The sequence below is a fragment of the Oncorhynchus gorbuscha genome, linkage group LG20 (assembly GCF_021184085.1).
Source record: "Oncorhynchus gorbuscha isolate QuinsamMale2020 ecotype Even-year linkage group LG20, OgorEven_v1.0, whole genome shotgun sequence".
Classification (NCBI taxonomy): domain Eukaryota; kingdom Metazoa; phylum Chordata; class Actinopteri; order Salmoniformes; family Salmonidae; genus Oncorhynchus; species Oncorhynchus gorbuscha.
This window is the reverse complement of record NC_060192.1, coordinates 10,032,483-10,050,339: the sequence shown is the minus strand read 5'-3', so window position 1 is coordinate 10,050,339 and position 17,857 is coordinate 10,032,483. Positions and strand designations below refer to the sequence as shown.

The 17,857-nt window shown below is 47.3% G+C and overlaps 1 protein-coding gene across 4 annotated transcripts in view; it reads right to left on the bottom strand.

Moving 5' to 3' along the window:
- LOC124006811 (collagen alpha-1(V) chain-like) overlaps positions 1-17,857 on the bottom strand; it is a 125,697-nt gene that overhangs the window by 13,148 nt on the left and 94,692 nt on the right. For all 4 annotated transcript variants that reach the window (XM_046316976.1, XM_046316977.1, XM_046316978.1 and 1 more), the window contains 25 exons: positions 16,804-16,848; positions 16,346-16,399; positions 13,396-13,503; positions 12,171-12,224; positions 11,675-11,728; positions 10,990-11,034; positions 10,746-10,799; positions 10,575-10,619; positions 10,377-10,430; positions 10,221-10,274; positions 10,047-10,100; positions 9,062-9,259; positions 8,782-8,835; positions 7,592-7,699; positions 7,144-7,251; positions 5,793-5,900; positions 5,374-5,481; positions 5,172-5,225; positions 4,890-4,997; positions 1,843-1,896; positions 1,302-1,409; positions 1,029-1,082; positions 818-871; positions 434-649; positions 170-223 (listed from right to left, as the gene is read on the bottom strand). In XM_046316976.1, the coding sequence (XP_046172932.1) occupies positions 170-223; positions 434-649; positions 818-871; positions 1,029-1,082; positions 1,302-1,409; positions 1,843-1,896; positions 4,890-4,997; positions 5,172-5,225; positions 5,374-5,481; positions 5,793-5,900; positions 7,144-7,251; positions 7,592-7,699; positions 8,782-8,835; positions 9,062-9,259; positions 10,047-10,100; positions 10,221-10,274; positions 10,377-10,430; positions 10,575-10,619; positions 10,746-10,799; positions 10,990-11,034; positions 11,675-11,728; positions 12,171-12,224; positions 13,396-13,503; positions 16,346-16,399; positions 16,804-16,848 (2,007 nt within the window). The remainder of the gene's footprint in view (positions 1-169; positions 224-433; positions 650-817; positions 872-1,028; positions 1,083-1,301; positions 1,410-1,842; positions 1,897-4,889; positions 4,998-5,171; positions 5,226-5,373; positions 5,482-5,792; positions 5,901-7,143; positions 7,252-7,591; positions 7,700-8,781; positions 8,836-9,061; positions 9,260-10,046; positions 10,101-10,220; positions 10,275-10,376; positions 10,431-10,574; positions 10,620-10,745; positions 10,800-10,989; positions 11,035-11,674; positions 11,729-12,170; positions 12,225-13,395; positions 13,504-16,345; positions 16,400-16,803; positions 16,849-17,857) is intronic.

Sequence of the window (17,857 nt, the reverse complement as noted above, 5' to 3'; positions counted from 1 at the left end):
GAGAGATGGAAATATAATGGGAGAGGGGTAGAGAGGGACGGAAGGAAGGAAGAAGAGTAGAGACGGAGGACAGATAATATTACATGCCTGGCCCAATAAGACAAGGTACTGTGAATCCTGTGATATCAAACAATCCAGGGTCAAGGGTGAGAGGTTAGGCTGTCCTCACCATAGGTCCAGGGGGTCCGTCAGGGCCTGAAGAACCCGGAAGACCTTGTTCCCCCTGCAAACATTCAGAGAGTCAATGCTTTAACCCACTGATCTTCACATACAATATTGGTATTATGACCTCTTATTTTTTTTTAGCAATAGCTTTTGTAGATCAGTCACTATGCTAATCTATGTGTGTTATGGACATCCACAGTTGCTGCCCCTAGTAACTGTAATGGCTATGACGCAAAGAAGTAAAAATATGAAATAATGCTGTACTCACAACTGGGCCAGGGATACCTCTGAGACCTTCCGAACCTTGCTTGCCAGGTGCTCCCTGAGGACCAACTGGGCCTGTCTTTCCCTGTGGACCTTCCAGACCAGACTCTCCCTTGGCTCCCTTCTCTCCTTGCCTGCCCTCGGGTCCAACTGTTCCATGGGGGCCTCTCTTTCCTGGTGGGCCAGAAGGACCAGACTCTCCGGTGGGTCCAGGGGAACCCTAGGAGGTGAGAAAGGATAAGGTTCACATTACGGGATGAGAGAAAAAAAAGTCACTGGAGGAATGAGCGACGCGGTGCTAAAAACTTCAGATATGAGACACGTTGGAGTTTGTTAATGCCTGTTTTGTCGTTAGGACGGGTGTAGTAATGCGCTAGGCGAGACTCACAGGTTGACCAGCCTCTCCGTCGTCTCCCTTGTCACCAGGAGGGCCGTCTAAACCCTGGGAGGAGGAGAAAAAGAGACGTTGTAAAAGTTGCGTAACGTTGGACGGATAGAGCACAGTTTGGGATTAAAAAACAAAAACATTTCAATTGGTACCAAAGCGTTACGGGAACTGGAGGTCAAAACAATGTCATTGTAACATTTCAGTGACTTACAGCCTGTCCGATCTCGCCAGGGGGACCAGGATCACCAGGGAAACCACTTGGACCCTGGAAATGAAATCAGACAAAATGCTCAGTATCCAGAGTGACTCGAGGGCTCATTTTTTAACCCATAAAGGGAATCCCTCTTACCTTGCCTCCCACTGACAACTCATCACAAATCCATAACACCCATTGGGGGAAATACGTTCGCATGGCAGTAATGGGACTCAACTGCAATACTACGGGTAACATGCGACTCTACAGAGACGCGTAACCAGGACTTACAGGACTTCCTTTAGGACCGTCGTCTCCAGGGGGACCTTTAGGGCCGGGGGGTCCAGCAGAGCCAGCAGGACCGCCCTCTCCCTTCTCTCCTCGCTCTCCCCTTGGGCCCTGTGACAGGTGGGGCAGTGTGTCAACAGTGTGTTAACAGTTTTTTTTTTTACCAGCGTGTCACCAGTGTTAGTGTGTCGATAATGTGTGTAGGTCAATGCACAGTAGGGGTGTGCTTATCACACTCCGTGTGGTCGGCGGGCTTTCTTTTCATAATGGTTCTAATTCAAATTGAATTGATTCAGCTACGGTTACACTAATGGTGAAATTGTCATTTCAGAACTGTGTATCTATTTGTGTAATTGTTTCAGTAGCAGAGGAATAGTCTGTCATTTTATCTGTTGTAATACAGGAATGAATCGGGCCATTATTGCGCATGTGTAATTCTTTCTCTTCTGTGGAGAGGCAGTTGTAGTGTAGTGCAGTGCTGCGGTGAGAGTGTCGTTCTGTTGAATGATGATGGTAGTGTGCAGGTTCTTTCGGGTTCTCTTACAGGTCCGCCAAGTTCTCCCTGAAGACCAGGCTCTCCGCTTTCACCTGAATCACCCTGAGAGACGGAAAGAGAGAGAGAGAGAGAGAGAGAGAGAGAGAGAGAGAGAGAGAGAGAGAGAGAGAGAGAGAGAGAGAGAGAGAGAGAGAGAGAGAGAGAGAAAAAAAAAGAATTTAGTTCAGTGAACCAAAACAACAACAACAAAAAAATCATATTTACTGACGTCCTTGGTCACCCCCAATTGGGGATAGAAAGAGATGACACCAGAGGTTTCAATCCATCACAGCCAGTCAGAGCTGGGCCAGGAGCGGGCGAACTTTGGGTCCTCCCTGGTCTCCATGCATCCTCAACTCTCCCTCCCTCCCTATCTGTCTTCTTGGGTAAAAGGCCCAGGCTTCAGGCCCTATCATTATTCAATGTCACATAAGCCCCGTCGTCACAGTCCCCATCGGGGATATAAACGTTGCCAGCACACGTGTTCCTAGAGACAATGTTTACGTAACCCTGGTCTGCGGGATGGGGAAACCAGAGACAGAGCAAAGTGCCTGTCTTGGTCTATGTAGATCAAACGTCACAGAGCCAAGCCAAGCTGTCCCTAGTGTACAACAATATACCTATTCTCCCTCCTCCACAGACCGAGCTCTGTATGGTCATACCCACCCGTTCGTAGTCTAAATAAATAAGCATCTCGCCTCTTTCCCAAAGAGTTCTTGTTCCTGTCAGGATATCCACTCCCAGGCAGCAGAGAGAGCAGATAGAGAGACCTGTTTAAAGGCATGAGAGATTCTCTCCTAAAGCAATTTCTAAAGACTTTATACAGCCCTGTGTATCTGGCTCTCTGGGAAGCCTGACTCCACATAGGGGTTCTATCCAAAATGGCACCTTTAATCCCCATAGTGTGAGAGAGAGAGATGGGGGGGATATAGAGGGATAGATAGAGAGAGAAAAGAAGACACTATGATCTGTAACACACCAAAGCTGCTGTTAGCAGGCCTGGCCTAACCCCTGCTATAAAAGCTGCCAGAACAGCGCAGATCAGATCAGCAGAGAAAGGATTGCGATTGCGGTGAGCTAAGGTTTTGTTTGAGGAAGGGTTGGATGTGTGCTCCCAGGGGGAAGGTCACCCCGTCGACTGGACCAGAAAAAAACAAGACACGCCACTGTCTTAGTGCCGAGAGCTTGCAGACCGGACGGTAGACCCCCCCCCGAAGGCGAGCCAAACGCCAAGGCTTATTTTCGACGATGTTTTTCATAATGCACTCAGCAGCACAGCTTCTTAGGTACAGTAGCTTGGAGAATTTATTCACACTTCTACTCTCTCCAGCGATAATACTGCTGAGGATGACTACCATTAAGCTGTGTGTGTGTGTGTGTGTGTGTGTGTGTGTGTGTGTGTGTGTGTGTGTGTGTGTGTGTGTGTGTGTGTGTGTGTGTGTGTGTGTGTGTGTGTGTGTGTGTGTGTGTGTGTGTGTGTGTGTGTGTGTGTGTGTGTGTTAGAATTATTAAGGGTATGGGTTAGGAAAAATTGGATTTTGAATTGCGTGTCCCACAAGGTTAGCTGTACAAGATTGTGTGTGTGTGTGTGTGTGTGTGTGTGTGTGTGTGTGTGTGTGTGTGTGTGTGTGTGTGTGTGTGTGTGTGTGTGTGTGTGTGTGTGTGTGTGTGTGTGTGTGTGTGTGTGTGTGTGTGTGTGTGTGTGTGTGCGTGCGTGCGTGTGTGTGTGCGCGTGTGCGCGTGTGTTGCTCGCTTTCACTTGAGAATGAAAATGAGCCTTTCCCATTTAAAAAAAAAGTGCTTTAAAACAGCAGCATCAACTATTAATGATGACGGAAGCTTTGCAAAGATGAATGAGCGGTGATCTGAATTACAATATAGGTTGTACTGAAACTCAAACGGACAATCGTTGGACCTCTTGCAGTCAGCATATCTGTGTCCTGTTGATACTTTAAACCAGAGTTACACACGGATAGACGAGACACTTTTTGTCTCTTGAGTTCAGCAACATGGTAAATAGATCTTGCCATCCACTCTGGACTGATGTAAACCATGGGCATTTTCTCTGCAGAAACAGATACGTAACAACTAGGCATCCCAATACTGTCCGAGTCCTCTGTTATGTATGTATATCTCAAAGAGCCATGGTGAATACCCTATGCTCCCAAAGGGGCCAAGAGGTCTAAGCCAAGTGGTAGGAAGCTGCACTTCCTGATTTGGCATCATTTTAAATTTGGCTCATTAATAAATGCTAGCGGCCATGACTGAATTCAAGCGCGAGTTGGTTTTCGGGGTGTGGTTTTATTTGGGTGTCACTTGTCTGTGTTAGCAGGTTTGTAAGTGTTATCCAAATTATTTTGCCAATTAGCTTCAGTCGGCTGGTGTGCGAACATGGCAAAGTTGGTCTGACTTTGAATAGCCTAGCTCTGGGGATAGTTAGGGACTGTCAATAAATTACACAATGTAAATGGGACAATATTTTAATGTTGCACATGTGTTAAGTGTCTCATTAAATGCTTTCAATATTTGTAAATGCATTTCTACAATTTATAGTTGGTTTGAGGTTTTTAAGTAATTTAAATTCGGAGCTATTGACCTTTTCAAAATATTTTCCCATGTACATTATGTCATTTACTGATGGTGCCTAACTAGTCCCATAGGAATATCTAACGTCAAATCGAATTGACCATGGGCATTATGATCAGGTCACGTGCAGGTGCGCTCTGATTACTTGGGTGTTCCCAGCTGTGGGCATGTGGGCAGGATTAAAATAATACCAACCCATGGAAAACTGTTACGGTACCCTTCATTGTGCGAAATATATTTTTCTTCTTCATAGAATCTCGCAAATCTCCGTTTTGGATGAGACTACCTGTATGACCAAAATGATCATATTCACGCTTTGTAGTACATTTTGAAACTAGAATAACAGTTTCTGACTCATATCGATGCCACATAGGTCGTTTTTAAAGTTGCTTTCTAAGCACAATGACTCTTTAAGCCTACTATGAAAGGGTTGTACATTGAGGTGAAGTGTATTAACAGGGGGACCTTACCTTCACTCCAACAGCACCAGGGTTTCCAATACCACCAGGGGGTCCCTGAGGGCCATCAGCTCCTGGGGGTCCGGAGGGGCCTCTGGGGCCAGGGGGACCGGGAGGACCCTAGAAGGGAAGGAGAGAAGGAGTGAATAAAATATGATCATATATATAGTCATCTGACTGCTAAATTCATTGTGTACAATCCATACAATTACACTCAATATCGGTACATTAGTATTCTGTTCTATTTCATTCAACTCTATAGGTATATTGTACGAGGATATTAGGAAATCTTACCATCTGACCAACGTCTCCGGTTTCTCCCTTCTCGCCGCCGGGACCAGGCAATCCCTGCAATCAGACAAGACAATGGCATCAGTCACAATCACAACAACAGAGCCCTATGGGCCGTGGTCCAAAATCAGTGCACTAAATAGGGAATAGGGTGCCATTTGGGACACATCCAGAGACTGTCTCTGGTTCTGGCGGTGGTTCTGACCTGCAGTCCCACTGGGCCTGGGGGTCCGTTGAATCCTCTGGCTCCTTCATCTCCCTTCTGGCCGAACAGACCCTGCTGACCTCTAGGACCGGGCTCTCCATCAGCTCCCTACACACCCGAGAGAAAGAGAGAGAGAGAGAGAGAGAGAGAGAGAGAGAGAGAGAGAGAGAGAGAGAGAGAGAGAGAGAGAGGAAAAGGAGAGGAGGCGCGGAGAGAGGGAGAAATAAAGAAACAAAAAGAGAAACAGGGGGGTTGAGGGGTTGAGCAAGGTGGTCAAGTATAGGAGAAAGAGAAGGAGCATGGGGGCTAAACGTTAGCATATACTGTAGGCCAGAAGACAGTGGCAGGAAGTGACATCATATATACAATGGTCGCCTCCAGATCTAATAAACTGGGGGGGGGTTCAGCTGGATACTTACAGCAGGACCAGGCGCTCCGACTGGGCCTTGGGGACCTGTAGGACCAGGTGGACCATGTTCACCTTTGTCTCCTTTGCTTCCCTTCTGGCCTGGCTCTCCAATCTCTCCCTGGTGATAGAAACAAACGCGACAACGCCAGTCAACAGAATCCCGTTGCGTAAACACACTTCCATCCTGTTGAGTTTGTGTGTTCATCTAAATCAGAGGAGGCTGGTGGGACACGCTATAGGTGGGTGGGCTCATTGTAAATACCGGAATGGAATCAATGGAACGGTATCAAACACATTAAGCGTCTGGAAACCACATTTTTGACTCGGTTCCATTCATTCCATTCCAGCCATTACAATGAGCCCGTCCTCCTATAGCTCCTCCCACCAGCCTCCTCTGATCTACATTAAGATGTGTGTGTAACTGTCTGCTTGGCAGGGATATAAGACAGGTCTCAGGGCTTTTGATATGTCCTTGTCAACTTCAAATATAATTCGCTGACACACTGTCATAACTAAGAGTCACATCCTAGAACGGGTTTGTTGTCTCTCTGTGACAAGTGACTAGCAGCCTGTCACGGATCCCATTCACACCTTCTTTGCAATGCATTTCAACAGTAAATAGCAAAAATGACACCAGCACATCACACCGTTAGGCATATTCAAAGGCGTTCACGTTCTTTGAGTGTTTGAAATGATGGGAAAACACTGAATCAGACTTTCCCTCAGCCAACCCAGAGGATAGCTGGTCACGTGGTTATTGCTTCTGAAATCAAAATACAAATATATTCTCCTTTACTTCTGTTAATAAAGGCTGTGGAGTTCTCCTCTCCGTTCCCAGTGGTAGACCTTGTAATGAGACTGTGGATGTTAGTGAGATCTTTATGTGTGTGTGTGTGTGTGTGTGTCGTGTGTGTGTCTCCCTATCGTAAAGTCAAATACCTCAGTCCTCCAAGGATAAGAGATTCAATTACAGCTGATCTTCACACAAATGTTTATCTCGCTATCTCTGTCTCAGTGTGTCTCAGTGTGTCTCAGTGTGTAGGGGAGTTGTTCCTCCCGTCTGTGAGTCTGCATACTAATACTAGCAGGTCATCTCTCTGCCATCTGAAAAATACAAAATTGAGCGACTTAACGGGTTCAGCCTTCTGTCAGCATTAAAAACTTACAGACCTGTAAGCCAGGGAAAACTGCCTGTCAACACCACTAAGGAAAGGGTCAGAATATGGAAGCCCAGACACGTTCTGACTTTGATCTAAATCATCACGTCGAGTGTGTTTTGATCACTTTTATATACATTCAGTCGCACACCCACACCCACCCACCCACACACACACTACTCTTCCCTCAGCGAGCCAGCCCACCTTGTCTCCATCCTCTCCTGGGGCTCCAAGTGGTCCAGCGGGGCCAGGCAGACCCACCGGTCCCTGGATACCGTCTCTACCAGCGGGGCCTTGTGGTCCTTTCTCTCCCTATAACACATTTGTACAGCATATTACATTCCATTCAATTTCAGTCATGTACCAGATATTCTCATCTGGAGAGACTCAATGTACTGCAGGGTTGGGATCCATTCCATTTTAATTCGGTCAATTCAGAAAGTAAAATGTTTACTTCCTGAATTGATTGAATTAGAAAGGAATTGACGCGAACAACTGCCGCACTGTACAACAGATCAATTCAAACGAGGAGGCTAAGACAGCCCTGGGATATACCGTGGCTGAGAGAAATACGTTTGTTTCCCCAACAACAGGCTTTATGTTTAAACTAGCGACGTGGCCAGGAACCAGGCTGAACTGAACTGGGTCTTACCGGTCCACCCTTCTCTCCAGCGGGTCCTGGGGGTCCTTGAGGTCCTGGTCGTCCGGGGAGTCCGGTGGGTCCGGCTGTGCCAGCAGGACCACGCTCACCAGGGGAACCCTAGAACACGGGGAGAGACACGGTCACTGCAGCTCGCTACTTGTACTACCTGAAACCAGAGCCATACATTTACAGAGTTGGGCAACTTTAAGAATTTCAAACATTGTTCTTATTCGAGACATTTAGTTTACATAGCCTTGTTTAAATATCCCCCCGGGTGATGGTAATGGGGCGTTAACATGGCTGCCAAGGAATTTTGTAGTGCCATGTAAATGTTACATAATGCTCATTCTAGACATTATATTCCCCATCTAAATACATGGCTCTGCCTTTATTGAACTACATTGGCACTACCTTGATACCTCTACACTTTCTGTAAATCCAGGGCGCACTAGTCTACATCAGGTACTGTCACGCCCTGATCTGTTTCACCTGTCCTTGTGATTGTCTCCACCTCACTCCAGGTGTCGCTTGTTTTCCCCAGTGTATTTATCCCTGTGTTTCCTGTCTCTCTGTGCCAGTTCACCTTGTATGTTTCCAAGTCAACCAGCGATTTTTCCCGTTCTCCTGCTTTTTGCATTCTCCTTTTTCTAGTCCTCCCAGTTTTAACCCTCGCCTGTTTCTGGACTTTGTACCTGCCTGACCTGACCTGTCTGCCACTCTGTACCTCCTGGACTCTGATCTGGTTTTGACCTTTTTGTCTGTCCACGACCATTCTCTTACCTGCCCCCTTTGGATTAATAAACATTGTAAGACTCCAACCATCTGCCTCCTGTGTGTCTGCAATTGGGTCTCGCCTTGTGCCTTTGACAGGTACATGCGACGTGTTTAGAGTAGAACCTGAACGTCACGCAAATCTACTAAGTAGGTGGAAGCCTGTGCTACGTGACTAATTAACAAACGATGAGTATCACTGACACATGACGTGCAGCATCTTAATGCAACTGATGCGCTCAGCTGTGAACCGTATTCCCACAGTAAGTGTGTATACGAAATAAAGAGAGAAAAAATAGGGAAAAAAGAAAGGGAGGTCAGCGACGGAGAGAGAAATATTGATGGCGAGTGTGAGTGACGGAAGTACAGGAAGTGAAAGACAGGAAGTGAAAGTTGAAGAGAAGATGTTGGTGGATGTGTGTACTCACAGCAGGTCCAGGCGGGCCGCCGGGGCCTTCATTCCCTTTCAGGCCGTGAGCCCCCTGTCGGGAGACAGAGAGACACAAACTTTTAGAGGAAGCACCATGCACCTCCGCCTTGGTTAACGCCGGGAAGACCCCCCCTCTATCTATCCCAGAATCCTGGTGTGGGAATCTCCTCAGGTTAACACAACAAAGGCAGCATTTTGTTTTGGGGGGGGGTTGATCTGAATCATATTTATCCCCAATAGAGATAAGACAGAAATGATGTGAGGTGTGTGCTACTTACCACTGGTCCGGGTAGACCTCTCTCTCCTGGGAACCCTCTCAGACCAGGGGGACCGTCCTTACCAGCCGGGCCAGCGGGACCTGGGTCACCCTTAGCTCCCTCTTTGCCAGCAGATCCAGGAAGACCCTGCTCACCGGGTGGGCCTGGGGGTCCGGGGTGGCCACGTTCTCCCATTGGACCAGTCTCACCTGTGGGTCCCTGTGGATGGAGAGAGAGAGAGAAAGAGAGAAGGAGAGAGAGAGAAACAGAGAGAAAGAGTGAGTGCGAATGTATGAATAAGACAACAAAGTGAAGCAGGGTGTCTGCACAGTATGAGCATAGGGTGACAGAGTGTGAGAGAGTGGGAGGCAGCCAACCCCCGGTATTCGCTAGTCACTCTATGAAGGCGTCATCCATCTGCCAGAATAATAGCATCAATGCATGTAATGTTCTCAATTAGCATTAGGAGAGAAGCTCTTGGGTGGAAATGGCTGTTGACTAAGCATGCATAATGAATGAACAGCCTAGTGCTAATATCTAAGAGGATAAACAACACTCTGACAGTCACCTATCTAACCAGATAAGGATAGGAGAAAATCCCTACTGGGTGGACAACAAACACAGCTAAAACTCACTATGGCTGCCTTACAACACCTGCAAGTCACCCTTATCACACTCTTGTAACACCCTACACATCCTGCCCACCATCAGAAATAATCTTAGTAGCTCGGGCCGAACACTTCCGGTTTCCATCCTCTCCCTCTAACCGGGGATTAAGTCAGAGTGCAGACCGCGTTGACACGATGTGAGTCGCGCCGCGCTACTTATTAGCTCATCAGTCAACTACTACTCCGATACCAACATGCTCCGTGCCACGTCTACCGGTTGACGAGGCCAGGCCAGGCCACTGAAAGGTATTGTATTGGGTGCGTTTTTCCCCTCCCAGTACCACAGAGAGATATGATCCTGCGGGATATGTGTGTGTTAGTATTGTGGCGGAACTCACCTGAGGCCCGACCACTCCTGGGGGTCCAGGTGGGCCCGTCTTGCCTTGGAAACCCTGCGAGGAGAAGAGAGAATGAGAGCGGTATAAGAAGGTTGTACGCGTAAGGTTCGGGAGAAGTGAAACTCTGGCCTGTGACACTAGGGACAGGGCTTCAACAGCAGTGTGTTCACTCACAGTCTCGCCTCTCTGTCCAGGGTGTCCGGGCAGACCATCTTTCCCGGCGGGGCCCTGAAAACACAGGAAGATAACCTCAGTAAAGCCACACATACGCACTAGTCCACCGTTAAAACACTATGTGTTGTGTTGTCATTTGTTTGGGGGGGGTCTTACGGGTGGGCCCTTTGGTCCGGGGAATCCTGTTGGCCCCTGAGGCCCTGGAAGACCCTGAAACACACAAGCAGACGATACAGTCAAACAATCAGTTATCAATCAATCAGTTATCGATAACCACTCAATAACCACTATTGGAAATGGATCATATTGATACAGATGCATAGGTATTTGAGTGAGGGATGCTCTAGTACATACCCTCTCACCGGGAGGTCCTGGAGGGCCGTCACTTCCTGAGGTACCCTGGGAAACAGGGAGGAAACAGGAAGTGGTCAGAATGGACTCAGCCAATGACAGACAAGATCATACCACTGTATGATAGTGAGGCATTACGTCAGCCATGTCATATTGGAAGACACCCTAACTCACCTTTGGTCCAGCTTTTCCTGTTGGCCCCCTTGGTCCCCTCTCTCCGCGAGGTCCCTGGGAGGAGAGAAAGAAAAAGAGGAGGAACGTCAGGAGGGAGGAATACCAATAAAGTAGATACAACACTCTGAAGATATCCATCACCATTAGAGGTTGTCCTCATTCACTTAACTTCCTATTGGGGGGTCATGGTTACCTACAGTATATCGCCAGTGGATAGTGGAGGTCCAAGAGGCGGTAGACTTACCGTTGGTCCTCTCTGTCCTCTTGGGCCAGCCTTCCCTGCAAGTCCCTGTGAGGAGCCATAACAAATACAGAGGGCAGAGGTCACAGGTCGCCATGGTAATGAATTTGAGACCGCCCTGACCTATCTAACCAGTCAGATCAACTAGACCTGTGGCATAAATAGGTCCCATTCTCACTGTCACCAAGGCTACTTCAACCAGCATTGAGACCTATTCCTCATTCAACTGTCGCTCTGGGTCCCTCTAGATGAGAATGTCTGCTAAATGACTTACATTTAAACATTATGTATTCATCTATCTATGCTAAGACTCTTTCTTCTTCTTTGTCTCAAGGGAGCGAAAATGGAACATTGCGCCGAGTACTGTACAATGTGATAAATTACCTTTGTGGTGATTTTCAATTCTCTTATGTGAGGATGGTAATGAAGAAGGAATACAACAGACTTTATGTCCTTGGTTTAATATTTTTCCTGTGTCTTTTGAATTCGCCCTCGAGAGACAATAAACCCCGTCTCCATTGGTCTGATTCAGTATTGATCCAAAACTCTAAGCGTAAGCGGTGGACAGGCTAAAACTTCAAAGTGAAATGCACTGGGCCGGCTCACACATCCACAGAGTAGTTCTGTAGGTATGTAGAGCATACTAAGCACCAAAACATTTGACAGGTGCGCTTTTCTCTGACCCTACCCTTGCTCCTTTCTCTCCGTTGGCTCCGGGGAAACCTTGGAATCCCTGAGATCCCTGTGTTGATAAAAGAGAGAGAGAGAGAGAGAGAGAGAGAGAGAGAGAGAGAGAGAGAGAGAGAGAGAGAGAGAGAGAGAGAGAGAGAGAGAGGCAAAAGAGATTAAATCCCATGTTCGTCAAAGGCGAGCAACAAAGACGCTGAGTGGTGTAAAGTGAAAGTGCTGTTGTAGGCAGCAGTGACGCATTTTGGGCAGCGCTCGTTCAGTGGGCGTCTGTCTGACACCAAAAGGCATGGCTAAATCCTGCCCCCTTTGATCCGGGAGGTTCAAACATGACTTCCCTGCGCCCCGCCTGCGTCAGAGCGGTGCCCCGCTGGCCAGTCAGGGCCAGTGCATCAATAACGCCATGTTCAATCAAGGGGTCCTTCAGGTGTGCCTCCTTGAAGTGTCCACTATGATAAAGACAGAGAAAGGGATTCTGGGAGGAAAAGGGGACTTACCTTTGGCCCTTGTCTTCCGGGGTATCCTGGCAACCCTGGAACACCCAGTTTGCCCTGAGAGAGAGGAACACAAAACAAAGTCACCATCTGTATATCAATCAATGAAACCTATTTATTTATAAACGCCTTTTTGTGCATTTACAGTTGTCGCAAAGTGACTTTGCTTGAATATGATGGGTTTAAGTATTCATTAAGTCTTGTGTATCTCCTCCATCTATTTCCCTGTCTTTTCTATTCCCCCTTTTCTGGGTCAGGCCAATCTGAAGCCATTCTGTTTTGTTTACACCCTCACCCTGCTAGATGTGGGCTGGAAGTGGGAAGAGAAAACTGTCTCTCTCTACGTTCCACTTCTTAAGATAGTTTCTCTGGGGAATTCTATTAAATTATTCTGATTCCCAATTACTAAATTACAGTAGAGAGAGACACACTATACTAAGGAAAATGAAACATCTCACAACTACTTTGTCTTAAAGCTATAAAACGAATTGTCCTTGTTTTAATTAAGAGAAATAAGTCACTCCAGTGTTTCACTGGTTATAGATAGAAAATACCCTATATGTGTATAGTCAGTGTTTTAAAAGTGTTCTCATCTTAAACACAGGCGTTTAAAATGCAAGATTAAACATGATAGTAAGCTTTTTCCTGTCAGTTTCAAATCAGGAAAACACCTACTGTATATCTCCTAAGTGTTCAGATTTGATAAACTAGTGTTTACTTTCCTATTGTCTCTCAGAGTACGTGGGAGGGGCAACATTATCATATTTCCCAGCATGCTTTGTTGCAAGTCGATTTTTAGAATAGTTGTTTTAATATCTATGTTTCCTCATACATATTGGTCGATTGATCGTATACATTTTTCTAAAACTAATACAATCTGTAAGGGGGTTGGAGTTATTGCACCCATTACTGAGATGTTTGTTCCAGTTTCAGTGGTTTAAGTATTGTTTGGTAACTATTTCACCATAGCAGTCATTCTGAGTGCAGGTTGTAGGTGATAAAAATATTCCAATTGTTGCCTATATTCCGATAGAAATGACTATTCACTTCACGATCCAGCGTATTGTGACTTGCAGGTTTAAACACTGTGACGTGTTCTCATTGAAATTCTGAATGCCTTGCTGTGTTTAAGAATTGTTACAGAAAAGTGTTGAGTTAAGTGTTCAGATCCTAAACACTTGGTTTCACAGTGAATGTGAAGTTTGTCACAAGGGCAAAGACGACTCACCTTTTCTCCGTTGGGTCCGAGAGGGCCAGCGTCTCCAGGGAGACCAGAGCGACCCTTGGGCCCCTCAGGTCCGTCCTCTCCTCTGGGTCCTGCAGGTCCCAGCTCACCCTGGATAACACACATAACCAGGTTGTCAGGGGAACCTCATATTGTGTCATACTATTTCTCAGAGTATCATGTAGTATCCTAGATTCAATTATTGTGGCTTTCCATGTGGTGGATTTACTATTCTAATCATACCATATCTTCGATCTTAACGTACACTCTTAGAAAAAAGGTGATATCTAGAACCTAAATGTTTTTGGGGGGTTTTCTCCATAGGAGAACCCTTTGAATAACTGTTTTTGGTTCCATATAGAACCCTTTTCACAGAGAGTTCTACATGGAACCCAAAAGGGCTCTACCTGGACCCAAAAATGGTTTTTACCTGGAACCAAAAAGGTTCTTGTAAGCGGACAGCCAAAGAACCCTTTTGGAACCCTTTTGTCCACGAGTGTATCGTGTCATGTCATATAATAGAGCCATGACACCTGCTTCCCAGGTCCTTCAGAATGCACTACCATATCCACATCACTCCAGTCACTGTCATGACACCTGCTCTTACAGGCCCATCAAACTGAAATATCGTCCTCAGATTGTTCCAAACACTTTTTCAGTCATGACACCGTCTCATCCTCACACCGTTTCAGTTCCCGTTTCAGTCATGACATCGTCTCATCCTCACGCCGTTTCAGTCCCCGTTTCAGTCATGACACTGTCTCATCCTCACACCGTTTCAGTCCCCGTTTCAGTCATGACACTGTCTCATCCTCACGCCGTTTCAGTCCCCGTTTCAGTCATGACACTGTCTCATCCTCACACCGTTTCAGTCCCCGTTTCAGTCATGACATTGTCTCATCCTCACACCAGGATGTCATGGTTGGGTCCTCCGGGTCCAGCCCTTCAGACAGTGAGTGTCGAGCAACTCAGTCTCTGATGCTCGGTAACTGCTCAAAGAATCAAATGAGGCCATTTCCCCTGCTCTCTGTCTGTCTGTCAAGCTGACTGTGTGATATAAGAGGACTTGTATTTCCTCCCTGTTTAAGTGCATGCATCCTCTGGTGGGTTAGTGGTGCTGTGCTGAGGCTGCTATAAGGCAGAGCACAACTCTAAACTGCAGGGTACAAACTGGCTCTGACAATTTGCCATAGCCGTGCCGACCCAGTGGACCCATGAACAGTCCCCCGTAGACTCGCCGTCAAACACACACACACACACACTTCACACGTATGTGCCCACTTACATATGCACAAACACATCACAGTAATCACAAAGACTCTGTCTCTTCTAGCTTGACACTCACACGTTGTAACTCATGCTAAAAAGTTAATCAAACAGAAGCAGTTCTCGCTCTCTAACTCACGCACACTCATAAGCACGCAACACAAGTAGACAATTACATTCCGGTCCATGCCGGGAGCCTCCTGCCTCCACTCCTCTCGAGAACAGGGCTCTCACAAATCCCTCTCTCTTCATCTCTCTTCCCCCTCTCAAATCCCTCTCTCTTCTCCTCTCTTTCCCCTCTCAAATCCCTCTCTCTTCTCCTCTCTTCCCCCTCTCAAATCCCTCTCTCTTCTCCTCTCTTCCCCCTCCTCTCCTCTCTTCTCCTCTCTTCCCCCTCTAAATCCCTCTCCTCTCCTCTCTTCCCCCCTTCTCCTCTCTTCCCCCTCCTCTCCTCTCTTCCCCCTCTAAAATTCCTCTCCTCTCCTCTCTTCCCTCTCTCTTCTCCTCTCTTCCCCCCTCTCCTCTCTTCCCTCTCTCTTCTCCTCTCTTCCCCCTGTATTCTCCTCTCTTCCCCCTATAAAATCCCTCTCCTCTCTTCCCCCTATAAAATCCCTCTCCTCTCTTCCCTCTCTCTTCTCCTCTCTTCCCCCTGTATTCTCCTCTCTTCCCTCTCTAAAATCCCTCTCCTCTCCTCGCATCCCCAGCTGCTACATCTCCAGGGGAAGACAGGCTGAAGCCCCTTGTCTTTTTCGCTCTCTCTATTTTGAAGGGGTTTAAGCTCCTCTCATCGATTTCTCTCTCATCACTCTCTCTCTCTCTCTCTCCCACCTCCTCCTCCTCTCAAGATGGCCTGTTCAGGGGTTGAGGGTATCGTGTTTAAAGTAGGGGCCAAAGCTACTCCTTGTGTCTCCATGTCGACGGGTATTGAGGTGACTTGAACAGTCTAACGTAAATCTCTGACTGACACTGTTCGCTTTGAGAGGGCTTCTATTTCTGGCTTTACCTGCCAGTTCTCTGGTCTATTAATCTCAGAGAGGTCGGCTAGACGTCAAGAGGTAATTGGAGAGACGGAAGAGGGGGATTGATAGGAACACACACACAAAAACGGAAACAGCTCACACACACTAGCTCGCACGCACACACACACACACACGCACGCACGCACGCACGCACGCACGCACGCACGCACGCACGCACGCACGCACGCACGCACGCACGCACGCACGCACACACACACACACACACACACACACACACACACACACACACACACACACACACACACACACACACACACACACAGAACTGGCAACAGGGACGTTTGGTCAGTGCTTGCACATTACCCATAATTCCTTTGGGCCAACCGGGGGAGGGGGGGGCAGACCAGTTTGAGTAAAGGTCACCTCCTATTGGACCAGAGAACTTTAGGATCAACTGTGCACTAGCCAAAATCCTCAGCCAATGGCAACTAACCAATGACAACTAGCCTAACGTTTCCATCACTTTTCAAAGTCAGACTGGGTTTTACTGTAGCCTTCGTCATAAGCCTGTCAAAGGAACACTATAAATCCCTGCCAGACTGATGAAAGTAGTTGCTTAAACTCTGTTGGATATTATGTTCTGCGACGTCCAGATATGTGGACGGCAATTTGACCCAAAAAACTAGAACAAAAGATAAATTCCTCACCCTGTCACCCTTGATTCCCATATCTCCCTTGAAGCCAGGGAATCCATCTTCTCCCTGAGAGAAAGAATGAAATGAACAAGAGAAAGGAGGGGGAGACAGTAAAAGGTGTTGAGAATGTGGTCATTTGTTTTGGAGAGCAGTGAAAAGCCATATCCGCCCTCACGAAGGCATTCACAAACAAGCACACATCCCTCTCACTCTCTCACACACCTGTACAATTGCTTTGGGCAGTCCCTGTTGCCATAGAAACTCTAGATCTTATTTCCCCGAAAGAGGAGTAGGACAGCCTGACATTTATGGGCTTCGGCAACATATACCATCACCCTTATCGCCACCTTCATCGTCACCATCATTGTTGGAACCATCATCACTGTCATTATTATCATGTGTGACTGATGCATTTTTTCATTAGACCACTCGAACAGAAGATCGGATACACGCGCACGCTAATGTCCTACCTTTTCCCCCTTTCCTCCTTTCAGGCCTCGTACACCGTCGGCTCCCTGGTTCGAGAGAGAGAGAAACATTCGTATCAAACACTGAACTGGATCTGAATGCTGAAAACACTAACACACGCAACTAAGGCTGAAGGATAACTAAGCATGCCATCTCTCGTGAAACTCTATGAAGAATGATCTCGATTAGAGCTCGATGGTAACAAAGCTATTTGCCTGGGGTGGAATTTTATAGTATAGGAGCAGAATTGATGGTACCCTGTGGTGCCGGAAACCAATAGCATCCTTCTCCTCCTATATCTATCTTTACTCCCAAATACATCGGTTGTACTTTCATTAAACCAGCATCAGTCGCCGAGCCCGTTGTCTCCAACACGCAGAGGCTAACTGCTGTGGAGCGCTTTCGGGGAGCACACGCCAAGAGGCACGAGCATCCGCCAGCCTCACACACACAGTCAGTGGGTGGTGTAATTTATTTGGCCCCTTAAGCCCTCTCTGGAGGGGCCATTTGTTGAGAGTCTGCCTTCATGTGTCTCTGCTTAAATCAGCTAGTCATTGCTGAGGATCAAGCGCCAGTGGGATCACTCCCGGGGCCATCGAGTGTGAGTGCGAGCTACAGCCACGCGTGCTTATCTCAGCCACCCGGCCCAGCAACCCTGACCCTCTCAACTGAGCTACGACGAGCGGCGCTGGTTTTACGAGCTTGAATAAGTGCTGGGGGAAAACAGGTTTGGGATATCCTGTAATATTGACTCTATCCGCATGTCACAGATGGGGGGGAGGGGGGTTGTTCAGTCCAAAATCATACTCTAACATTGTGTCTGGTCCACACAGAGTACGAAACAGCATAACCGCTAACTAGGCCTATTTTATTGCACACAAACATACAGGTTCAGTTCATTCCACATTAGCATTCAAAAGACTAAGGTTTAGACTGCTTCACCTAATGACAGATCAGACCAATGGGAGAGCACCATTGATATCATGTGCTCCAATGATGGGGTCGTGTTTTAGGAGTTAATTAGGCCGGGGGGGGGGGTGAGACATTGGGGCGTAA